This window comes from Papilio xuthus, unplaced genomic scaffold, assembly GCF_000836235.2.
Source record: "Papilio xuthus unplaced genomic scaffold, Pxut_1.1 DF828952.1, whole genome shotgun sequence".
Classification (NCBI taxonomy): Eukaryota; Metazoa; Arthropoda; class Insecta; order Lepidoptera; family Papilionidae; genus Papilio; species Papilio xuthus.
In genome coordinates this window covers 4,032,232-4,058,676 of record NW_013529697.1, presented here as the reverse complement: position 1 = coordinate 4,058,676, position 26,445 = coordinate 4,032,232, and the positions used below count along the sequence as shown (strand labels likewise).

At 33.3% G+C, this 26,445-nt stretch overlaps 1 protein-coding gene across 15 annotated transcripts; it reads left to right on the top strand.

The window, feature by feature from the left end:
• Positions 1–623: 623 nt before the first annotated feature.
• Positions 624–26,240, top strand: dlg1 (MAGUK family member discs large 1). Of its 15 annotated transcripts, none has more exons than XM_013324305.1 (23): positions 624–828; positions 3,208–3,339; positions 9,484–9,599; positions 11,495–11,599; positions 11,677–11,727; positions 13,715–13,744; positions 14,350–14,577; positions 15,033–15,113; positions 15,294–15,542; positions 15,962–16,103; positions 16,331–16,596; positions 17,365–17,498; positions 18,169–18,288; positions 19,024–19,053; positions 19,646–19,769; positions 19,993–20,101; positions 20,350–20,391; positions 22,779–22,847; positions 24,248–24,397; positions 25,001–25,173; positions 25,541–25,650; positions 25,746–25,837; positions 26,119–26,240. In XM_013324305.1, exons 1-23 carry the CDS (start codon positions 810–812, stop codon positions 26,223–26,225), a joined length of 2,679 nt encoding a protein of 892 aa, XP_013179759.1. In that variant the 5' UTR covers positions 624–809; the 3' UTR covers positions 26,226–26,240. The 15 variants fall into 15 exon arrangements, with proteins under 15 accessions (XP_013179759.1, XP_013179751.1, XP_013179774.1 ...); XM_013324297.1 differs by having other exon boundaries at positions 14,344–14,577; XM_013324320.1 differs by lacking the exon at positions 19,024–19,053 and having other exon boundaries at positions 625–828.
• The last annotated feature ends 205 nt before the right edge of the window (positions 26,241–26,445 follow it).

Genomic DNA, 26,445 nt, shown 5'->3' with positions numbered 1-26,445 from the left:
TCGATTTTTTGTCGAATAAAAAAAATAATGATACTAAAACAAAACATTATAAATAAGTTTTTCTTGCATATTGGCGATAAGACATGATACCTAGTTTTTTCACTTTCGTCTCCTATCGACGCAATCTAAATTTATCCACAGTTTAAAAGAATATCGCTGTAATGTTTTCAGGCTAGGACCTCATGTTTTATTGTACGAGTAGTGGTAATAAAGATATCATATTCGTGAACGACAAAACGACTTTTTTCTTTAGGTAACTGTTAGTTTATTTTATGTGAATAAAAGGTGTTAGTCTTTAAAATTAAATAAACAAAGATTTTAAATTCGGAAGCAATTATGTACACACTACATTCTGATTAAGTTACACTTACTGATTTGGTATTATTTAGAATCAGAATGTGTTATTAAAATTGTGCCTACCTTTGTCTAATATGCTGCGTCATAAAAGCTTTAATGTAAAAAATAAAATGTGATGTCTTTCAAACTCTCGATACATCGAGAAACTACCCCTATTCTACATTATCTATGAAACTACCCCCTGACGTCATTGTGAAAATCGACCAATCCCATCTGGCACAGTATTAGATGACCCTCACAGCAATATCAGTGTCGCATATTATTTTGTGCAGTATTTAATGTTTTTCGTTGTGCGACTTTCGTTTAGTGCTCAAAAATGACATTAATTGTGATTGAAATTGTTATAAAATGAAATAATTATAACGTTGTTGGCTGTGAAACTAGTGTTTCATTTTGTTTTTATCAGTATACGTTATTAGTGTTACAAAACAATATAAGGGGGAGGTACCGTGATGCCAGTTCGCAAGCAAGGTGAATTACATTCAGCTAATTATTACGATTCCGTTGTACAATATTATAATATAAATTTATTTTGTTCATGTTATTTTATTGCACGGCTATTTCTTGAAATAAGCAGTTACGACACAGTAGTTCTCCCTCTCACCCTATTTACGGCATGGGTTGCCAAATCAATCGAATTTAAAATTCGAATTTTCTTATTGGTATTTAAACTGTTTTATTTAATATTTTAAATGTGTTTATTGATGTATTATTAGTTTTGTGTCTTAAGGTACGCCATCTAAATTAATTTATTAATTAGCTATTTATATACTTGATGCCTAGATACATTTTTTACATCACATAGTAATTTTTGCGAGAGTAGACAAATAGTTTGTGATCCAGATACGCTGACCATGAACAAATGAGGCTAGCTTACTATTCACTATTCACTGCCGACCCTCTAGCGTTGTTACGGCTTCTCTTTGATTTGTAACATCGACTTCATAATAATCCTTCTTTGTTATGTGCTTTAAGAACTTCACTGGCCTTTGAACATTTTTCTAATGTTTTCAATGTACGTAAATAGTTATTTAAGAGCGTATTTACCCTTTCAAAAATAGGAGGAAAGGAAAAGATAATTGGCAATTTACAATCATGTACTATAGGTTTGCACTACTGAGGTATGAAAAAGAAAACATATTCTATAAATGTGTATTTCAAATTCAAACCCAAGATTACAGAGACATGACGATGTTAATAAAAACAGGTGTCAAAACAAAGCAATAGCAATATTATTACTTTTCAATTAAACCTTTGCCTATCTGTTTTATTTTTTAAACATGAATGTCTATGTTGATGATAAATAAAATACTCAGTGGTAAACGACGTCAACAGGATCTGTTGCACAAATTACCCGAAACGACCACGACCACGACACAGAAGACAGGAATGAAGTGGAAGTAATGCCGCGTTTCGTCTGATGAGTGTGCATACTAGAGGCCGTCCTCTGGTATGTACACTATTGAATGTTAGTCCTCTTTCCTTTCCCGCCCTTTTCTTATAAGGAAAGCATGGGCAGGGAAGTAGGTGGATAGGAAGAAAATATATTTTCTTTTTGAACGACCCCTCCCCCGTCCGTTAAAGGTAGACAACGCATCTGCAATTGCTGATGTGTATCAGCAGCGGTGGCTTACCTATTTCGGCGAATTTAGTTGGCCGCTTATACACTGGCCACCTTTTAATACAAAAGAATAATGCTATATTAAAAATTAATGCATTTTTTATTGAACTGAAGAAAAGAAACTAGGTAATACATATGCGATACTTCTGCGCTTTTGTAATCGCGCGTTGTCCTAAATTTTTACTATGTACAGCCTTGCGTACCTTCGAAGAAACTCTACTACTGTGTACATAAGGTTTTTCTTTATTTACTTTGTTGGTTACTTTGGTATTTCTTATTTACGCATCGATAAGAATAAGATTTGGGCAACAAAATAAAATCAATAAATTGTATCTGTTAGAAAACTTAAGGTATTCTTATTAAAGTTATGACAGTTTATGTCTTATGAATTTAAGACTTTTACAAAAAGTTCAACTGTAACAACTTAAATAAACTAAATAGTAAGTAATAGTAATTCGTATGTAACTTACCAAAATATTTCCTGATATATTTGCATAGCAATTTTTCATTAAGGCGACAGCCCGTAGGTGTATGAGAAGCTATATTGATGAGAATAGTTTGTGGCAGAAAGTGTAAGAAAGTTATTCCAATTAGAAGCATTTTTAACTGCTATTTGTACATACCTTATAATATATTACCAGGTTCAGTTAAATCTTTTAAACGTTTTAAACTACAAAAAACTCTATTAACTGTAAACTCTAACTATTTAATGTAGTTAAAAAGTTAAATTACGAGATTGAAAAAAAAAGATAAGTAAGTTTAATCAAGAAATTTTTTAATAGTTCCAACTTCTATTGTAGGTACACTTAGTCTACGTAATGGAGATTTAAGACAAAGAACCTTTGTAGATTTTTGCGCCACAGGCGTTTTTTAAAGTACTACTTAATACTCAGGTTAGCTCTTTTAGGACGATGGTTTTCAGATCGTTTAAAAAAGTTTTGTTAGTTAGTTAGTTTTTAGGTAGTTTTGGTGATAGAAGACATTCATAAACGCAAATAGGAAGATAATTTTTATCAACATTTCGTAAAACTGTATAGAAAATAAGTGTCACGAAATTTATACATATCATTTCTTCAATTAGTTAACCATTATCAAAAGAAATAACAAACTTTCCTTTTGTTAATGTTTGTCATAATTTCATACGATGCCATAAATTATCGGTTTTATCTACTTTATGTGTTTTAATTTTGGATTAAAGCGTTAACTTAAGCGTAGCTTTATTTTGACAGAGGCCCACCGAGCATTAGAACTGCTGGAAGATTACCACAGCAAATTAGTGAAGCCTCAAGATCGTCAACTTAGGCTCGCTATCGAGAGAGTCATAAGAATCTTCAAGTCGAGGCTATTTCAAGCTCTACTCGGTAAGTACTTTTTAATATCGGCTATACACATTTTATAAAAAAAACGTTTTCATATTTAATTTGATCATTAATATAAATTAATTTTTAACTAAACTGGTTTGACCGATTTCCAATTACTATATCCGTATATTCGTAAAGTAAAAGGTTTTTATGAAATAATAACTAAACATACCATACATATAGCATACAAGAAAGTATTTATAAACATTGAATACCTAATTTAAAAATGGTACAAACAATTGCAGCATGATTTCTCCGTAATATCGGAGCGATACTATTCATTCCCCTTGTCGACCCTTGTCACAACTTACAAAGTGTATAACAAACGTTTATCCCCCATGAGGACTACACGCGCGCATTCGATACTATCACGCTATTCATTTGCATCTATTTTTAAAAAGCTTGTATTCTAATGATGACCTACATACGAAGAAAAACTGTAATGTAACTTCCTAAACATTGTTTAAATTAAATAAAACAAGGTAAACATAATTATAAGTAAAAAAAAGGAGTAATGAAGTAAAAGTAGAAAGAAATATTTTGGCCACTTACCTAAACGAGCCTAAACTCAATGTGGTCGTGTCGTTTCATTGCGAAGTTCCCATGGCTACCTTCCCCATCGTATGATAGAAATTTTTGTGGAAATATGAACTAATTATCTACTTAGACTAATTTGGCCACTTACTTAGTCTAAGTAGATAATTAGTTCATATTTCCACAAAAATTTCTATCATACGATGGGGAAGGTAGCCATGGGAACTTCGCAATGAAACGACACAACCACATTGAGTTTAGGCTCGTTTAAAAAAATCTTTTGACGAACAAGAACCTTTTTTTAATTTTTTCTTTTCTTTATTAAATATCATTCTATCTACCTATATTATTCTTCCCCGAACGAAAATAACATGACCCGCATTCCGGGTCTGTAAGGTAAGGTCGTGTTGCGAGGGAGCTTTGGGAATGTACAATTACAAAAGAGACGGCTATATACTCGTATAGTACAATACATATGTGTATATAATCTTCGTATAAAATACATATGTGTATGTGAGTTTTATATACGAATACATACTCGTATAGCCGAATTCAATGGAAATAAGAAATAATATTAACTCATTTCACTGGGTGGGTGGACAGTGTCATATGTTGTCTATGGATTATTTTGGTAAGTTTTAACATGTCTGTTTTCAATTAATTTGTGATTACTGGCAGACATTCATATTTTAAAGGTAAAATTTTTGAGATAAAAATGCTGGTACGCTTTACCATAGGTTCTAATACTGAATATGCCTCTAAAACATATTGTTTTTTTTTGTTCTGAAAGAATAGGAAAATTACTGCTTATATGTTTCGGCTGTGCAAGGCCATGATTGGAACACGTACACGTGTTTGTTGACAGGTTGTAATTTAATTAATCTAATACGAGATGTATAATTCGGTAAATGTGCCGTGTTTAATCTATTTATAGTGTAGTTGGAGGCAAGCGCGTGACCGCAACGCAACGCGCGTCACTACAGATCTTGAGTCTTGACCACGACACTGCCATTGTTATCCGCATTATATTTAGACGGTCATAATGAGGTTGAACGTATTTACACCTAGCGGTTTAATATTGTTCATCTTGTATACATAGTGATCGTTCAGACATTGGGCCCAACAGAATAAGGGGAGTGTAGCTCTTAAATGGAAGTAATGTTTCAGGATCGACGACAAACTTTTATACGTTACTATTCTCTTAATATTATGCAGTATTTTTTTTTAGTTAGTACTTACATTATAAATCAGCGTCACTGGCTTTTCTGGGCCCTGTGTATGATAGAAAATCAAAAGCTAACGGAAATTTTATTTCTATTTTCATACAAAGCGAACAAGAATATCCGTTCCCGATACGTCTAATATTACCTTCAGTATTTTGGTATTGGCTTTGATACTAGAAATTGTTTCATATTTTTTTTTATATTTAAATGCTAGTCTCAACCATTGAAGGTCATCATTATCTTTCTGCCTTCTTCCCTAAAGACTCTAGAAAGTATGCCTGTATAATTATATAAATATTTATTCCAATTTTTAAAGTATCAAATATAAAAGGCTATATATAATATATAAATAGATTTTTGAAAAGGCATCTTTTATACGTTCAAGTTAACGTATTCCTATGTACGTAGCTATTGCTATAAGACGTGCCTACGAGAGCCCGTTTCAACGTATTAGTCACGGCTCAGTTCGCTAAATTATCTTAAGTTTTCCTTTTCAATACTCGCGACATTGCTAAGGCTTGATCCGTCTAGCGTACATATAAAATTCAGTGTTCTGAAGATTGTTGTTTCAAAACTTTTTACTTAGAAGATTTTGTTTCTCAATCGCAATTTTCAATATTTAATATCCATTATAATAAGAAACGGTTTGGATAAACTAGGTGTTCATAAAAAAAATAAAAAAACTTTGCTATCGGGAAAAGTTATGAAAAACAACAAAAACTAAATATTACAACCTTATTACCAGAGCTTCTATTAGGGTAGGTAGGAGTAGTCATTTATTGTCTACTAGCGGTCACCCGCGACTCCATCTGTGCAGTATTAAAAAACAAGATAATTAGTAGCTCTGTATTCTTGCAGACTGTTTTCTATAAGTATGACAAAATTTCAGCTAGATCCGTTCAGCCTTTCTGGAGATACCTTCAAACATCCATCCATCCATCTAAACATTCGCATTTATATTATAATAGTAAGATGAATTTAGTGTTTAATTTAACAATACAACTTATCTGTTTTTAATAAGTCTGTGACTACTAGCTTATAAATGTAAGATTGTTTAGATGTTTCAATCTCAACACGATTGACTTCGATTATAATATAAAAATCATCTGACAACGGGCAGCTAGTAATAATAAGGAAAACTGTCCCTTTTATAGCGTTGCGATATTCTAATTGTAATATGAGTAATAATTGTAAAGGCAGACTTCTATGCCTGTAATCTGGTTGACCTAGATCTCTAGATACAGGTCACCGGGTATCGAAGTCGAACGTTAGTGACATGTTGTGCTGTGAACCATTTCTAATTGGAATTTGAGAAGCTGAAATAACTCTTATTGCACCAATATAACTATGACATTATAACATGATTTGTATATTGGTTTTTAAGGTTGGTCCAAAGTATAATACCATTTAATCAGCATAACATAATAATTACAAGTCTTGGCAATACGTCGGAGTCACACTTTTATGGTCTAAAAATACACAACTGTGATGAAAATCGAATTTGGGCCTAATTAACTGTTTGAAACAGCTGGGCTATTTACAATTGCATTCTATCATAGTTTCAAAGTTCACATGATAATGTTGTAAAGTTCCGATACCACAACATGTTTTATATTAGTTAATAACATTATTTTAAAATAAATTATTTACAGACAATTATAAACATTACTTAAATAGGTTTACAACTCGCTTTCGGTTTGCGGTTAAAGTTAATTGTTTTGTGGAAAATCTTATGTTAACCGCAATCTATAATGTGTACTACCAAAATAACGGAAAATCTTTGTAGAAATCTCTTTTTGCTAACCACGTTTCTAATGATATAAGCAAGTTTAAATTCCGCGATAAAACACTTTATATAAACATTAATGATCAAGTTGTTGGTGTCCAAAATTATAATTAAAAAAAACTTCTTCATGTGGAGCTAAACATCTACGTATGACTTTAAAATGGCTACTGAATACGTGGTGAACGATCATTTCAAGCATTTTTAAAAATATTCGAAGACATAAGAAGTTTGGAAGTAAATAATAATTCATGATAGTACCTTAATGTTTTGGAGTCGTCCCAGTTTTATCAAGTTCCCTCGCGGACTGCCAAAGTCGTTGCATAATCTCCGTGCTACAGAATCTCGTTAACCTAAAAACTACATTTTCACCTATTGTTATTATTGCTTCGAAAAATTACGTAAAGCAACGCATCGCCGTTACTTTTTAATTTTAATGACATCATGTGACGTGATTTTAATTTGATTACACATAATATTCGTGCCCCTTTAGTGTAAGAGTTTATAGAAAAAATATATTCATAACTTATCAGAAAGGGGCGTGTGTTCTTGGGCAGATCGACCCACCGTTAAATTAAGTCTACATTAAGTCCATCGGAACATAAACATTTCCTATTGGAATTTGCCCAAAGTATTAAGTTTGATAGAATACTTATTAATCACGTGCTGTATGTACCAATAATTGCATTTAAAGGAATTTATAAACCTCTAGTTCGTTTAAGATGAATCTTTAACAAATTTCAAATATACACTAAGTAACGAATGACGATTCACATTCTTATAATCAAAACAGCAATTTATTATAATATTTATCTAGATCGTTTTCCATATGTGATTCTCGTATATAAAACAGTCAGGTATGTACTTTTAGAAAGTTCTTCTAATCGATACTGATTAGCCTACGCTCTAGTGGCCAGGAACGTTCGCCGCGACTACAACGTTCCCAGGTTTCGCCTGCAATAAATCTTTACCCTACTCATTCGTTTAACTCAGCGACTGAGTTATTGCAGTTAGTTCTGGAAAATGCGTTAAAAGTTCATCAATCAATACTTTGTTGCTTTCATTGTAACGTTCTTAGTTACATGACATTAGGATATTATATAAAAGGGGAATGTCCTTGAAATTAGAATCCTAAAACAAAGAAACCTGAGAACAAATTTGTAAATATAACTTGGCATGATATAAAAGAAACATATTTAATCGATTTAAAAATAATCCACAGCTTTTAAAAGCATTTCACACGGAATATGGGTCGACTTTTACGTCAAAGCACACGAATGTAACAACATTTCATTTACTTTGTGCTCAAAATAATCGGGTTATAGAGTAATAAAATACTCCCAACCTGTAATTTTATGCGCACCACAGAAAAAAAAATATTTTGTTGTATAATCTTATCGACAAAAAAGTTGATTAAAAATATTTTTTGTAATTGGATATCTTTCTTCGGATTCATATCTTGAAGTTTTCCGATAGTTACTATATATTCCAAGGTACATTATGAGATAAATATTTCACTTAATGTAGACAACCGTTGCATTCTCTAATCGAATTGAATCTGATATAGTAAATTGACTGTATCTGGCCATAACCATAACATTGTTGTATAAAGTATGCTCGCTGTTGGAGTTCGCTGGCCGCGCTATCGATCTTGGCTCGACTCACGCGATATTCCACGAGTTCATTCTCGTATACACTTAATAGTGATCAACTTTTTAATAATCAAACATAACCTAGATACTTTTTCCTCAGTGTTTTTTTTATTTATAAGTGAACGTGCTGTCACTAACGATCTATCGATTTTTTTCAACCGCGCTGTCTTTATTTATGTATCTCTGTAACATAAAGGTTATTATAATATTTCATGACACGGAAAAACAATTGAATCTTTGCTTCAAAGACCATGGACTCTGACAATTATCTGTTTACAAAAAAACATTATTTTGTAAGGTGTCTAAATCTGCTCTATTCATCTGTGACTCTACATCTATTTGTTCACAAAGTGAATAAAGATATAACTGCTCTTACTTAAAAAAACTTGCACTTGATAAATACTAGTATGTCCTAGGCAATATGCCATTCCACATCAAAGCATTTCTAGCGTTTGGTAGTAGAAATTGATAACCTTTTCACATCGCTTTGACCTAAAACTCAATCGTTCTTAAAATAAAACGTCAAAAATAAAGGCAGGCATATTATTAAATGTTTGTTTTTGATTCTTATTTTATAGTTGTTTCGTTACATTGTAAAATTATTTGTTACACGTTGAACCAGCTCATTAGCAGACCATTAATTAATTTTATATTTTTGTCCGTATTTGACTCTACCATTTATGAAAGACCGACTCAAAATTTATTTTTTTATATCATAAGGTGCCATAAGGCCAACATAAATCTCTAAAACAGCGATACGACAGTTACCTATAGACATACTCAGTAGAACATGCGTTGCCTGCATTTAATCGACGGAGTAGAGGATGCACAGTAAGAGAATATTTTCCTTTCGCGTGCCTTTCATCCGAAAAATCCACTTCAATTAAAATATAAAATCGGTATGAATCTTACTTAAATGAGTATATGTATATAAGTGTGTTTTTTGTTACAGATATTCAAGAATTCTATGAGCTAACATTATTGGATGACAACAAGTCGGTCCAGCAGAAGACTGCAGAGACAATACGAATTGCTAACAAGTGGGAAGCAGATGGTACGAGACGTGAGGTGAGAGTTTTTTAAAATCAAATAAATTATAGCTTCTAGATATTTTGTAAAGGCAATTCCACTCCAAATGTTCACATACCAATGCACCAGCTGCCATTGCACCATCTTACTAATATTACATTTGTTCACTAATTATTAGCTTCGCTTATGTAACTTGAGAACTATTTTTATCATAATAAAAATGTATAACTTTTTTAAAATTGGAATAAAAAAGAAACAATAAAAAATAAATAGAGTAGCGACTTTATTTGGTCGGTGGCTAGAACTATTTGATAAATCAGAAATAACGTTGTGGCTTTTGCAAACATCCCGCGGCCTGGAACATTTGGATAGTGAACGAAACTGACGTCTATTCCGTGTTTCTGTTTGACCAATTTTATACAATTTACCTACTGGTTTTTTATATATATGTACTTAATTATTTGCACAATTTAGAACATTGATCTTAAATCCTTTTAGCGATTCCGAAATACTTTGTTTTTAATGATTAATCAGATTTAATAGGTTCATTAAGTATATTAAAAAATTTACAGTTAAAAATATGTGTTTCCTACTTTAGTTTCGCGCCAATGTACCATACATTTGTACCGGACTAATTAAAATGAGCGGGAAACAAAAAACATCAACAATTTGTTAAAAAATAAAAAAGATAAGGTTTCGTTAGTGAACGAGCCAACAATTTCTGGACTAAAGTTTTATTTACTGCTGTTAATTTTCCGATACAGCCGGCATAGGCGGTCCATGAAACGAATTCGCATATACCTTTTTGTGCAACAGTAGCAGTATTTTGATTGCGAAATGTTTCCCATTGTATAGCCATAGACATTTTGATATTTTGATTCCGACGTCTGCACAAAATAGCAGTTCACTTTTGTTACTTTTACACTTTGAATCAGTTGCTTAAACAAAGATAGGTATCAAATGGTGTTGTGATTTTGGTCTTACCTTATTTTATGTTAAGAGAAAAACAGAAAATGTCATGAAGGGGTTTTCAACTTATTAACTGTTTTACGTTTATATGAGCGTCGGTGACTGAGGGAGCGTCGGTAGTTCAGGGGTCAAGCACTTTACTTGCGATCTGCAGTTCCTGAGTTCGAATCCCGCCATGTACCAATGTGTTTTTCGATTTCCGATTTACATATGTGCATTTATCCAACGTTCTTACGGTGAAGGAAAACATTGTGATGCAACCTGCACATATCTGAGAAGAAAATCAATGATATGTGTGAAGTCAACCAACCCGCACTGGGCCAACATGGTTGACTATGGCCTAGTCACCCGTGACTTTGGGTAGGCTAAGAGTCCCTCAGTGGGGACGTATAGTGAGCTGATGACGACGTTTATATCACTTACTATAGAGATCTATTATTTGGCGAAAATGTAAGGTAAAGACATAAATCCTATCAATTTAAAAAAAAAATTGTAAATCAAATAATAACAGGATTTCCACTACAGCGATGTTGATATTATCAATTTCTTAGGTTTTATCTATGACATAAAAGTTGCAGTAACTCTACACGGTCTATTTTACCTTTACCTATTAAATCGGTCAATCGTAAATCAAACAATCGTCGTACGGCAATTCTTTTTACTCATGCATGTCGATTAATTCTAAGACCTGTATTCATGCAAAGATATCTTACCTTTAAATTATCGCTATACGTCAAGTTGTTTATAAAGAGTTGTAATAAAGAGGATAGGTTTGTTATGTCCTATATCTATTACTAGGTTTTTTTTAATTCGGCGCGGACAAAGTCACGAACAGCTCTTGTTAGTTCATACAGTTTTATTAAAAAAATAATCTTCGTTACCCTTTTTATTTACACATAATTTTTTTAACGTACTAGTTGTATAATATAATACGTTTTAGTAGAATAAAATGTTTTTTCTTCTAGATACACACCGATGAAGGCGATTACAGATCTGTGTCAAACGCATTCTTACAGGACAGCAACAGGAAAGAAGAACATAGAAACGATGACACTCCAGATTCGGGGAAGGTAATACGAGAAGTAAAAGTAACTGTCAAAGTGGAAACAATTGAGAAAATAAAAACTAAAAAAAATGTTGTTTACAGATGGGAACTACACCGATGTTATCACCGTGCGGTGACAATGAAGAAAAAAAGGTAATGTTAATCAAATCACAAAATGTTCGTAACATTACTATTCATTACAAATGACAAGTTACAAAAATAGTATTTGAAAATTATGTGAAATAGGCATGAGGTGGTATTTTACTTATGTATAATGTAAATTTAAAAAAAAAATTGAAGAAACATTTGAAGTTGATAAATAAATACAATTATTGGCGTTGACTTTTCTGCAACATTACCGCAAGCTTTAAAGTCCATAATTCGAGTCTACGTTGTATGATGCATAGTGGACATATTTGAGTGTAATACTCGCACTTAATAGTAAAGCCAAGTAAAACCTTTATAAATCCAATAATGTTTTAACACGTTGTAAATTCTTTGGCTTGTTGGCATGAAATTATGCCAAAGCATAATATAGTACTTGTAACTTACAAATTGAAAGTAATGCATCCGTACATTATCAAAGTATTATTATTCCGCATGGGCCTAGAGGCGCTGATACAATTTATGTCTAATATTATTTATGATAGTAGAAAGAAGATTTTTAAAACGTTAAAAAACAAATATCAAAGAAATTAAAATAAATACTTACATACAAAAGATCTGTGCAAAAGATGTATTTTACGAGATAGAACTTTGTTCACGTGGCAAATGTTTAATAATACCGCCATCTACCGCAAAAATACTAAAACACTTCGATGTTTACCGATACTCGATTATTTCGTTGAGATTTTTCTTTGATGACGTGACGGGACTGAAGGTACCAAAACGTTGTTCAACAAGCAACAAGTGGTTGGTAATGGCGGATGGTTGGTGTTTCGCGTCCCGTAGTACTATTTATAACCTAAAATATAGTACAAGTTTTCAGCGATATGTACGCTAACGTTTCGCAGTTGTGTGGATTTGTGCTGTTAAATTTTACAATTGTGCCAATGTCGTACGGGTTGTGCGTTGATTGAAAAATACAACTAATAGATGAATTTTCAGTGAAATGATATTGCACATAAAATTTTGACATTCACACTGCTGATATTTCGTATTCGTTTCAAGTAAGGCCATATAATATACACTAATCTATTTTTAAACGTTTAGTAATTTCATTATAATTTGGGAGCGTTTTCGAATCATTGGTGAGGCTAATGAGATTCCTAAGATAGTTTTGCTTGTGACAAATCGCTGTGTTACTCGCTGATCGTTTACCCACTTACAACAAATGCTCCCCAGCCCAGCAGTTTTGTATTGCACGTTAAATAACGTTACACGGACATTCTAATTAAAGTCCATCGCTTTGACATTCGTACCATCCTATCATTGAACACAATCGGCGACAAACCAATAACTACAAAGCTGTACATCGTAACAGTATCACTATCAGAAAAGGGTTCGGCTCGATGATTATAACACTCATTAGATAAGGACTTGTGCAATTTACGAAACAAGCTAACATGTTAATCAGCTTAAATAATGGGATTAAACTACTTACACGCAGGTGTTCTATTTTGAATATGGTCCTAGCTGTTATAAACGTTGGTGCAAGCTAGACGTGGGTTCTAGGTAGAGAATGGTGCATGCCGATCGTCGCCCAGTACGGTGCTCAGAACAAGCACAAGTGTGTAACTAACAATGCATGCAGTGTACATAGTGTAGTGGAGAGATTGATATAAGTGCCCAGAGGCTATGCACAATCGTTCTTCAAAATGACAGAAAGACGAAAGAAAAAAACGCACAATGGATTCCTTCGAAAAGTATCCTCCCTGTTCAATCTTGACACGGTGAGTGAGCCACCAGTGCTTGTATTTTACAATTGTAACAGATAAGAACTTGAACTACTGACCAACATTGCATGTTGTCAAAACATGTTTGCCATAGTGAAAGTAATTTCAAACATTCATGTAGGTGAAATGCCACCTCAAAATATATGCCTCTACTTTAACTGTGTTAATATTTAACTCACATTCATTAGATATATATTTAATTGTTTACAATTAGGGAGTGGTTATAAATGGTGTTCCATTTTCAGGCTCACGTTCCAACACCAGAAATGAAGCAGGTAAGCAACTCCATTATATATTTCAAGCCTATGGCCTAATTAATAAATTACATATATTTCTTTTTCCTTTTCATAGATCAAAAATCTTTTTAATAGGCATACTGCATTAATTTCATAAAGTTTTGTAGTACAATGTTATTATAAATTACAATTATGTTTATAAATGCTAATTAGCTATTAAATTTGTGTATTGTAAGAATGGTAGAGAAGCAAGAACTTGCATATATATAAGTTACATAAATATAATTTATTGTTAAGTCTAGTTACATTGTATGTATTTATGTCATTGAGGTCTACATTTTTTATTTATTAAATATCAGAACAATAAAACCTTGCACATGCAAAATATTTACATAAAGGTACTGATGCACTACTTTCTAACATTACAAGAAAATATAATTATTTTTTTCATTGGTGTTCATTACTATTTTTATAGAGATATCTAGGAAATTCATAAAACAATGTATATGAATTTTATGGATACAAAATAATTTTCAACCAGCTGTAGAGTTAAATGGCTACAGCAAATATTGGTTTGGGTCACAGAGTACTCAATATGATAAATTAATGCATTCTATATTATTGATTTTGATTTGAAGTTACAGATAAATGGCATAGAAGGTGGTGGAACAGACAGGACAGTGGGTGAAGATGGATTTTTATATCTGACAGTAGCACTATCAAGAGCAGGAGGTGCGGGCCTTGGTTTCAGTATTGCAGGGGGCTCTGACAACCCACATGTGGCCGAGGATTCACTTATTTATGTAACAAAACTTATCCCTGGTGGTGCGGCTGCTGCAAGTCAACTACAGATCAATGATGCTATTTTGCAAGTAAGTTTAGTAACCAAATCATTATGCTAAAGTAAATTGGAATGTCCGGTCAGTAGCATTGAATGTGTTAAACTATTTGATAAATACACTTGATTACTGGCTATTAAGTTAATCAATATAATTTAAAAAGATTACCATGTAAAAATAACAAAATAAAATAAATTGTGTCAGTGTGGTCTTTATTAGCCTTAATTAACCTTGATTAAAACTAAACATAGAATTTTATAGGTTACAGATTTGTCTGTTATATTAATACACTGGCTATCGCCCACGACCCCGTCTGCGTGGTATTAAAAAAACAACATAATTTGTAGTCTTGTTCTGTGTGTTCTTGCAGACTATGTTCTACATCTATGCCAAATTTGCATTTATAATATTAGTAAGACATAGTAGTAATTTTATATACATTTTAAACATTTAAGTTATAGATTAATAATATATTTATTTATATTTAGGTTAATGACACAAATGTTGAAAATGTGACTCATGCTGAAGCTGTAGATGCATTAAAAAAGGCCGGCAACACTGTAAGACTGGTATGTTTATTTACCTGTTTGAAAATATAACTATTAGATTATTTATGAACTATGTACCTAAATGTTTTGACTGATTTTGTGGAGTAAAGGATTGTTTTCCATGTATACTACTGTAAGAAATGGTTTATATGTTTGATACTCATCATTTAGTTCATAGGATAATTTGGTGAAATATTACAGAAAATAAGGCGCCGTACTGCCGAGAACACTTTAACAGTACCGAGCATAACAAATAAAGAAGAGGCTGTAGAGATAGAGTTGGTTAAAGGAGGATCAGGTCTAGGGTTCAGTATAGCAGGAGGTGTAGGCAATCAACACATACCGGGCGACAATGGTATCTACGTCACCAAGATAATGGCTGGTGGCGCCGCACATCGAGACGGACGGCTGAGGGTCGGCGATAAACTGCTCATGGTCAAAAACACATCGGTAAGAGATTATTTGTAGTCATGTTACATATATTATTGTAAAGAAGAAAGATTTGGTTGTTTATTTGTATTGAATAAAATTTTTACCATAGGGGATTGTAAATTATGGGTGTCATATATTTATGACTAGATTTTTTAATTCCGCGCGGACGAACTCACATTTTTCGACGTTATGTGTTGCATATTATATTATTTATTTAAAGAATTAAGAAATGGCTGCTTGTTTATTTTATGTATCTTGTCAAGATTATACACAGTACAAAATATTAAGAAGCCAAGAAAAGATAGTAACTCCAGTTGGAATATCAAAATAAGATTACAAGAGTTATGAATTGATAAGGAGAAAATAGCATGGAAAAGAATAGTGACAAATATTAAGTATGGAATTCTATGTATAGCATTTGTTATCTTTGTTGTCAGAAAGGCGATGTGAACCTTGACAATGTGACGCACGAGGAGGCGGTCAGCGCGCTCAAGGCGTCCGGTGAGCGCGTGCTACTTGTGCTAGTGCCCGGACCCAGGCACGGACAGCCCTCGCCGAGGACATCACGGGCTAATACGCGTAAGTTGAAATAAATCTACCCAGTTGCCTTATCTGTAGTTCCTAAGCTATGTAACATTCTCTTAATAACAAGTTCAGTGTCTTCTGTCGGATCATATATATTTTGCCACTATTATAAAAGCCAATGTATAAATGGATGGATGTCTGAAAGTACCTCGGAACGGCTCAATGGATCTTGATGAAATTTGTTAGTGAAATGCAATCTTAACATGTTAAATGTATTTCAGCTTCAAGCACGGCTAATTCTCTACGACGTGAAGACGTAACGGACGGTACTGAAGAGCCACGAGTTGTTGAACTAGAAAAAGGCCCCCAAGGTCTCGGCTTTAATATAGTGGGAGGTGAAGATGGACACGGGATCTATGTGTCCTTTTTACTCGCTGGAGGGCCGGCAGAGAAATCAGGGGAATTGCGCAGGGGAGATAGGTTGCTTGCCGTCAATGATATTGATATAACGCACGCAACGCATGAACAAGCAGCAAAAGCTTTGAAGGTATGTAATTTTAGACATTATTAGTTAGAATCCTTTAGCGAGAATGGCGCGCTTTTGTTACAAAGTCAAGTGTCAGAATGATTAGTGAGGGACATAAACGTCGATACTTTAGCAAGGCTAGTGTTGCGACAGTACACCGGCACAGTGTAGGATTTTCTTCCTAACAGTAAGGAGTTTTTGATTTAGTAATATAGGTTTTTTTACTATGTTGCACTTATTTTTAGTATCAAAAAGTTTTTATGAACAAAGAACTTTTACGGGAAGTAATGATTATTGTTTGGTTTAAGAATTTAAATGATGGTGGATTCATTTTCCATAAGTATTGGATATGTAACAATGTTTTTCTTTGACAAAGTTTGTCTTAAGAAAAAAAAATAACAATACAATATCAATGTGATGTTTGTAAAGTACAGTTTAAAAATTAAAAATGTCTTTTTCATACAAAATAAGTTCTTTACAACGTTTTCTAAACAATCGCAACCGTGATTGTGAATAATATTATGAGTTGTGGCAGTTGTTATGAAAATGTGTTAGTAATTAAAAGTACAATGTTCTAACATTGTTACGTAAATATAACATGATTCTCCTATTTTGTACTACATTGAATTTTGAAAACAAATATGTGAACTTACTTTGATGTACCTGTTTACTATATTATTTTTGTATTATTAGGGTTTATGTATACATAATTATGTTATCACGATTTTGAAAGTTTTAGATTCGTTAAATGATTTGGAAGTTTTTTTTATATTTTTGTTTTTTTTTCAGGGCACAGGACAGAATGTAAAACTGACAGTAGTGTATCGGCCGCAAGAATACAACAAGTTTGAAGCCCGTATCAACGAACTTAAACAGCACCACACACTTTTAAGAACGTCACAAAAGCGATCACTTTATGTAAGGTAAGCCAGACATTTGAAACCACAATCAGTTGAAACCTACAAAAACCAACTTTTTACATTGAAATTTTATAAATTATATATGTCTTAAAAACATATATATATATATTTAGTTCCAATTGTCCGGTCTGAGGTAGTAAAGCAATCTGACGAAGTATCAATTGAGTGTTAACAAAACAATGGCCCAATTGACTCATGACATGCCAGATTTTTTGTCGTCTGCTTGAGACGTAACTTGTGAATCATCGAATCATTGATAATTAATATTGTTTCTTCATAGTTATGTGATATTTAAACCTTTGGATGTACTTTTAAGGTCCTAAAAATTCTTAACATACAGAATTAGTATTACTATGATAAATATGTTCTTTATATATACATGCAAATATTTACGGAATAACTCAGTTTAAGTCTAAACGTAAATTAAGTACATCTAACAAAATATACACTAACTGTGGGTTTCTAATATCCCCGTTTATAACTTTTTGTTATCTCAGTTTTGTCAAAGTTAATTAAAGGGATATGTTTTATACATAGATATTTTGACCTCAGAAACCAAGGGTAAGAAAGTGTAACTTACGAAGCATTTAAACTTGTAAAATAACAAACTACTCAAAATTGCAGACAATACTAATGATTGTACCATAAGTGTAAATGTATAATATTTTGACAGGGCACTATTCGACTACGACCCTGTAAGAGACGATGGTCTACCATCCCGAGGACTGCCATTCCGGTACGGAGATATACTGCATGTCACAAACGCTTCTGATGACGAATGGTGGCAAGCCAGGTAATTATATTTTGTATGTTTTCTATCTTAATCTTACTTCATACTATCTTACTAATATTATAAATGCGAATGTTTAGATAGATGGACGGGATGGTTGTTTGAAGGTATCTCCAGAACGGCTGCACGATTCTCGCTGAAATTTGGCATACATGTAAAACATAGTCTGGAAGAACGCATAGGCTAGTTAATAAGTTTTTTTTTATTTCGCACAAAGTCGCGGGCGACAGCAAGTACTCAATAGAATTTAATTAATATATTGTAGCAAAATTGTCTCGTAATTAGTTTTGCGCAATAAATTGCGACTTTAATATTTATTTGTATGCATCTGATTGTTAGCACATAATTAAGCGTCATTCAGTTGATGTGGTTTGAATAATAACTAATGAATTGTTTATAAGAATAACTTAGTACATAGACTATAGATTTAAGATCTCACTATCTGGAGGTTTAACCAAACGTTTAAAAAAAATCATGGTTATGTAAGGTAAAAAGGCTGTTAGACTTTCATATAATTCTTAACACTTAGGTTTCTGAGACCAAAATGTACATCTTTGACAAATCCGAGATAACAATATGTCTTATACGGAGATTTTGGTCTCAAAAACTCACGGTAAATCTTATAAATACGAACAACACTTTCGTTACATTCGAAATCGTTTGTTGAAAAAGAATCCTTTGTTGAGAATGTTTTCGTTTGTAATATAGTAAAATTTTATATTTTTTAACGCTACCAAGGATCGAAGTCACCGGCCGCCAACCCAATCAGTTTGTACAATTTAACTAATATTCTATTTACATATAAAATAAACAATATAATTAATTCGAGACACGCTTTATAATCCTACCGCACGTGCGAACTATTCAAACCTTAAATGGTAAAGGCATGCCACTTTGTAATGCATTTGACACAATCAACAATGTGACCGCATAACTAAACAATCTATTACATTTACTATGTATTAAAGATCAAGTTAATTTGTTTTGATAAAATAAAACCTTATTACTAAGATGGCGATAACTTGATTCTAACTACCCATATTTGTATATGAACTTATTCACGGGCTTTGAGCAAAAAGTACTTAAGACATTGCCAAATACATTTTTTTCTAGTAAGTTTCTAAATATGGATAAGCGAGAGTAAGAGAGATCGCTATATTGTTCTTGTTTATAGAGGTCTCTCGCTTACGGCGGTCTTCTGGAATCAAGAAATATTTAAGATGACTATTGATTTAATTCAAATGTATGTTTCAACTAATGTATGGATGTATTTTTAATTTAAATTAATGTATTGACTACCTGAGGATCGACATTAAATATGTTAGAAATAGTTTGTAATGAGAATATTTTTGTTGTTTAGACGAATAGACACGACGGAGGCGGACGCGATCGGTATAATACCGTCGAAGCGTCGCTGGGAGCGCAAGCAGCGCGCACGGGACAGGCAGGTCAAGTTCCAGGGACAGGGCACGCCAGTAAGTACTGTAAGTTGATACATTTCTTTTATTTTTGCTTTATTTATTTATTTTATGAAAAAAATATATGGGTGTTGAGATTTTGAGGCGCAATGCCCACCTCACTTTAGTTATGACAAGGAATAACAGATGGCAGTGTACGATGCGACAAAACAACATGCGCATTAGCCTATTATTATGACTTTAAATTAGATTCTTCGTAACTAATTTAATGCTTTTTTTGTTATTACAGAGCCAATCTACTCTTGAAAGAAAAAAGAAAACTTTATCGTTTAGCAGAAAGTTTCCTTTCATGAAGAGTCGAGAGGATGGTAAATCAGAAGATGGTTCGGATCAAGAACGTAAGTATTTTTTTATATCTTTCTATATCAATTTATATTTGCATAGAATAAAAAGATTTATCGCAGGTTTCTGGGCCCTTTTCTCCGTACAAAATATATCATCATCCCTTAAAAGGGGACTTTGGTTTCAGAAATCCATGGTAAATCAGTTTATATGAAATTAGATTAATTGGTTGGAAAATATTCTTTAAAGAATTGTCTTATCATACGTTATTTGTCTTTGAACATAACATATGTGTTTGTTGCAGCTTTCATGCTATGTTACACGCAAGAGGATACAAATGCGGATGGTAAGTTTTTTTTTTAAATATAGTCATATATTTTACTTTTTTATCGCTGTTTATCATAAGTAGGTTTCATAGTTTCGCCGTTTTTTACACGATCGTATTACAGTTGTTCTTATAAACAATCCTTGATTTTATTTTTCTTTTTTTTATATTATTAAGTTCTTATATGTATTAAAATGTTTTATTTATTACAATTTTTTATTATGTTTAATGTTATTTAAATAATCTATTAATATTTTGGATTAACTCAACAAGAAAACACTATTATGTAATTTATGTTTTTTTAAATTTAATTTAAAGTGATTTTATCACAATCATTAAAAAACCTATAATATATGTTGTTGTACTATATTATATGTAGGGAATTGTTTAAGTTAAGTTGCATTTCCATTGACGAAACAACCGTATGGAAACTTATTGTCATCTCTTTTTTATAAAATTGAAAGAGATGAATATATGTTTTTGTATGTTTCGGTAGTAGAAACCCACGTTTATATGTTAAGGTGATTTTGTCAGAATATTATATATACTGTCATACGGTCGTATTTTACCAACGCTCTGTCAGACGCATTCGTGTGCAGGCTACAGACAAATATCACTATTATAATCTTATATCTTACTAAATAAATACGTATGTTTCGATGTTTGGATAGATAAATGTTAGAAGATATGCCCAGAACGGCTAAACGGATCTTTATGAAATTTGGCACACATGTAGAATATAATCTGTAAGAACGTATAGGCTAATTAATTTTTATTTTTTAGTTCCGCGCAAACGGAAACGCGAGCAACAGCTAGTAATATAAATACGAATATTTGGATGGATAGATGTTTGTTAGAATATATCTCTAAGATGCATGTATTTCGATAAAATGTGGTATAAATGTAGAATACAGTCTGGAAGATCACATAGGCTACCTATGTTTCCAGGAACATGTACAGTTCCCGTAGGATACGATTGATTTATATATTTACTGGATAACTCCGCATCGATTTGACATATTTTATTGAAATTTGGCAAAGATATAAAATATAGTGTCATTGAATAAATAAGATACTTTTTATTTTAAAGTACAGCGCAGACAAAGTTGAATTTTAATATATATTTCTCTTTATGCTTGATTATTACAGTGAAGTATAATTTATTTATTATATCAATGATAATAAAACGTATTATAAAGTATAAATCTATTGAAATATGTAAAAGTAATGATTACTTATAGTGTTGTTGGTATTATAAAAATGTATGAGAAAAGCATCAGCATGGTTCCACAAGATCCTTGTAAACGAGAACTTTGATATTTGGACTTGAAGTAGATGTACTATGATTTATTTAGTAGATTAGTTTATTCTACTTAAGTATTTTAAGTTAAGTATTTTTAAGGATTATATTGCATATGCATCACCGGAGTATGCAAATGTGTTTACATTTTCCTTATTAATTTGACAAAAGTCTTCAGGTTATCAAAACAAAACAAGTATGTTAAACGACAGCACATATTATGTAGAACCCTATTATACTAAGGAAAAATTCTAAATTGAACGCTGGTTATGTCTGAACACAATTTTATTTATTTTTCAAATTTCGACCTTAATTAAACTGTTTAAAACGTAAAAGTAACATATATATCTTGGCATTTAAATGTATGACGTAATCAATAATTAATTATATTGTGTAATTATATTAATAAATAGTAAACCCGTTTGGTTTTAAGTAAGTGAACATTACGAACTATAATTTATAATACGCTAGCCACAAACACTTGCGCCATCTAGCGACCAGCTGTCGTCGGTGTTGCCAGACTTTACAACATTAAATGGCTGCATGTTAGCTTGCTTATGTAATAAAATATATAAACATTTTTAACTTAGCTTCGATGTAGCAACTACAGCAAGTAGTCGGGTGTATTTTTTTTTATTTTTCAATTAACATTTTCGTCAGTGCAGTGTGTTATGTGCAGAAGAAGGGTTATAGGTTGTAGAAAAATTAATTTTGGTGGAAATAAAAATAGATGGCTGAGTGTACTATCTAGGTATTAATATTCGCTTTGCACAGCTGTGTCGTTAGACATTGGAATAACATATCGTGAGACTGGGTCGAGGCACACAGTTCGGTTCAGATGGCGTCCGGCGTTCGACCGCCCCGTGCTTCTGTCCACCCGAAACCACACACACACACACCTATTGTCATTCCATTATTGTCTTTTTATTTGCACCTTGTGTTTTCAAGCGCTATTTTAAAATATAATGGATTCTCTAGTAAATTCAATGGAAACATCTCTCGACCTTTGCAAAAAATCTAAGTTGTGCAATCGAATCATTGTTCTGGCCCATACGGTATCATGTAGAATGTTTTTAAATGTATATAACGTTAATTTTTCTACGTGTAGGGGAAATCTTGTACCGAGTGGAACTTCCCATGATGGAGGAGATAACGCTCATATATCTCGAGGACGAGAGTAAGTTTTGGGAGTGAGGCGTAGCTTGCGAGTGCCGTAGCGGATTACCTTATCTCCCGCATTCTGGTTATGATCATCAAATTAGAGACGTAGTTATTCATTTTCAAATAACACTTCGATCTTTTTATACTATTGTTTATTTCATCTTAAGTTTTGTTTCGTATTTTTTTTTATTTTTTCCTAATTCATACAACGCGAGAATTCTAATAGCCTATCCGCACACGAATCTCTCGTCATCGAAGCTCACGATGTTTGAAATTCATTTCGTAATATAAAATCGATTCCGGACCGCCTCAGTCGAGTCAGCATCGATATAACACGCGAACGACTAGTCGGAGGAAGGCGAGGGAGGGCGGGGGATTTTGGGGGTAGTGGATGGCGATCAGAGTGCCCCCTGTCACCCGCGGCGCTTGCGCACGAATGAGCTTCGCCTCTAGTCGCCGCACGTCACCAGCATGCCATGGACACGTCCGGGCCATTAAACCATCACACCACCATACGGGCTTGTTTTACCAATTGATTTGTTACCAGAACACTACTACGCTGGGTTTCCTTTTCAGCATCAAATGTATTCCGCTTCGAACACATAGACGCTGTAATTATTTTATTAGCCTAGTCGTTGCAAGGTGTTTTATTTTATGTATATTTGCTTCTATTTTTTTACATACAAAAGTATTGTGGTTATAAGCCAGAATTAACTTTTTGTGATTAAATACGTTTTAATCCTGGCTATTATATATCGAGTAATTAATTTAGCTAAATTAAAAAAAATTGTATAGCATGAGTGATCTTTAGTGTACATTTTTATTTGGCTTTATGTAAGTACTTTATCTGGTCGGTAACTAATTTACATTGACGATTAACTAAAATGCGCCAAAGTGACAAGATATGTACTTACGAAAACGCTTTTACGCGTAAATAAATGACATGTAATGTCACATAAAATTATGATAATCTTCACTCAGCCTGTCATTGCCCATATCAAAGGAGACACTTGTGAAATAAATATCGAAATAGAAATATTAAGAATGATATAGGTCCAATAAAACTAGACTAGTCACCTAGCACGCCTCGCACGAATATCTACGATTTATTACATTTTAACTCAATAAGGTTTTATTAAGCAAATTCTCTGTTTCTTATTGTTGCCATTTAATATGTTTTTAATCGAAACTAAGGCATGGTATACAAGGAATTTGTTTCAATAATTTAGTGTAGACGAGTTTGGTATTTTTATTGTATATTTTCTCTACACATATAAAATTGGAAAATAGACTATGTTCTGTTAGAGAACTAAAGAAATTAACTTTTCGAGGTTTTATAGAATGTATGGTATTTTTTCTTTACTTTTAACTTTTCTTGTATAATGTGGCGATAATTTTTCTTTTTGTATTCCGCAGGCCAAGATGAGAATGTGCTCTCATATGAGACGGTACAGCAGTTGACGATAGCTTACACGAGGCCGGTCATTATCTTGGGACCTCTCAAGGACAGGATCAACGATGACCTCATATCAGAGTTTCCTGACAAGTTTGGAAGCTGTGTGCCTCGTAAGTAACTAAATCTTAGTATTCAAACTATCCATACAGTTACATATAGCTTGTGTACATTTTAATAATAAAATTGAGAATTTTGGTCCTTCGAGCATGACCTTTTCAGCTCTATGATGTATTTATATAGTATTTAATTATATTTGTATTTATACAAATGCGATATTCTTATACCACTTATAATAGGATATAGATTAACAACAGTTGGATGTGAGTCAATGTGGGAGTTGCATGTGCTAATGTCAATCAGAGATAAGCAAAGTCCGAACACTACAAATGACCTTATTGTTGTTTGTGTTAATTATTTATAGAATTATATTACTATCATAACAGATAGCCTTATATCTGTTTAGAGGTTTCGTTAGAATGCTTGAATTGAATCAAACGACTTCATAAGAGTTAAATGTATTTTTTTATATTAACATAACTTGCTTATTTCTTATTTCCTTGCTTCTCACATAAAAACCATTAGATTGCTTCTCATTGAACAGTATTTACAAAGCAACTCACACCGCAACCTGTAAGCGTAAACAGAGAAGAAATAAACTAAAAAAAGCTATAGGATTAATTACTTTCGTGATATTAATATTGTAATGTATGTAGATACTACGCGGCCGCGTCGCGACTACGAGGTGGACGGACGCGACTACCACTTCGTGTCGTCGCGCGAGCAGATGGAGCGCGACATACAGAACCACCTGTTCATTGAGGCCGGACAGTACAACGACAACCTTTACGGCACATCAGTCGCCTCCGTGCGAGAGGTCGCCGAGAAGGTATATTTTCAAACACACTGGTCTCTCAGAACTTCGTGAAGTCCCTGCTCAGAACAAAATTTCAAATATAAAGGGATACGCAGGGAGCAGATGACCTTGAACCGCAAAAAAAAATGGAGACCACCTATAGGACGTGACCGTAGTTGGTTTAAAACGCATTAGAATTTAACTTTGTTGCTATGATTATTAATATCATTGTGTGTTTATGTGCTGAACACCGATTTAACTCATCATAAAGACTACACAAAGTTCACAAAAAACCTGTCACATTAAAAATTCATGTTATAAGGCTCTTATTTTAACTAAATTTTGTGTAAATTTCATATACTCTAGTTAATAAATTAAAACATTTTTTTTTAAATTTCAGGGCAAGCATTGCATTTTGGACGTGAGCGGGAACGCCATCAAGAGATTACAAGTGGCGCAGCTCTACCCCATTGCCATATTTATTAAACCAAAGAGTGTAGAGTCTATTATGTAAGTACGCTTGTATTATGTCACTAAGCATCAAATCAGTCAGTTTTAGTTTTGTTTTAAACTTTTTCACAAATACAATAATTTATGTTTTACAGGGAGATGAATAAAAGGATGACTGAAGACCAGGCGAAGAAAACTTACGAACGAGCACTAAAAATGGAACAAGAATTCGCTGAATACTTTACGGGTTAGTGTGATGTCAGTATTGTAAAAAAGAAAATCCGACACTGCGCCGGTGTACTGGCGCAACACTAGCGTCACTAAAATGTCGGCGTTTATGTCCTCTCACTGTAATTCTGACACTTGATTTGGTAACGAAAACACGCCATTCGCGTCAAAGGATTCTAACTAATAACATCTAAAAGTATGTTCCTCTACTCCAGACAATCTAAACGATCCTTTATGAAATTAAGATTAGCTCTGAGTTTTTTTGAGTATAGAAATATTTAATAATTATTTTATTTCCAGCGGTGGTTACCGGAGATACGCCCGAGGAGATCTACGCTAAAGTGAAGGCGGTGATAACTGCCGAGAGCGGGCCCACTGTGTGGGTGCCGCGCCGCGAGCCGCTGTGAGACGCGCCCCCCGGCGACCGCCGCGCGCCCCCCGCCGCCGACCCGCCGCCCGACACCCGGACCCCCCGCACACCGCGCACCCCCCGTACACCGCGCACTCCGCGCTCGCCCACCGCACCCAGCACCATCGTAGACTGGGACTTCAACACGCTCAATTACAGGAAACGAATCAAACGACCTTCTATATTCGTATTCTGAATTAATCACATTGATTCCTGGT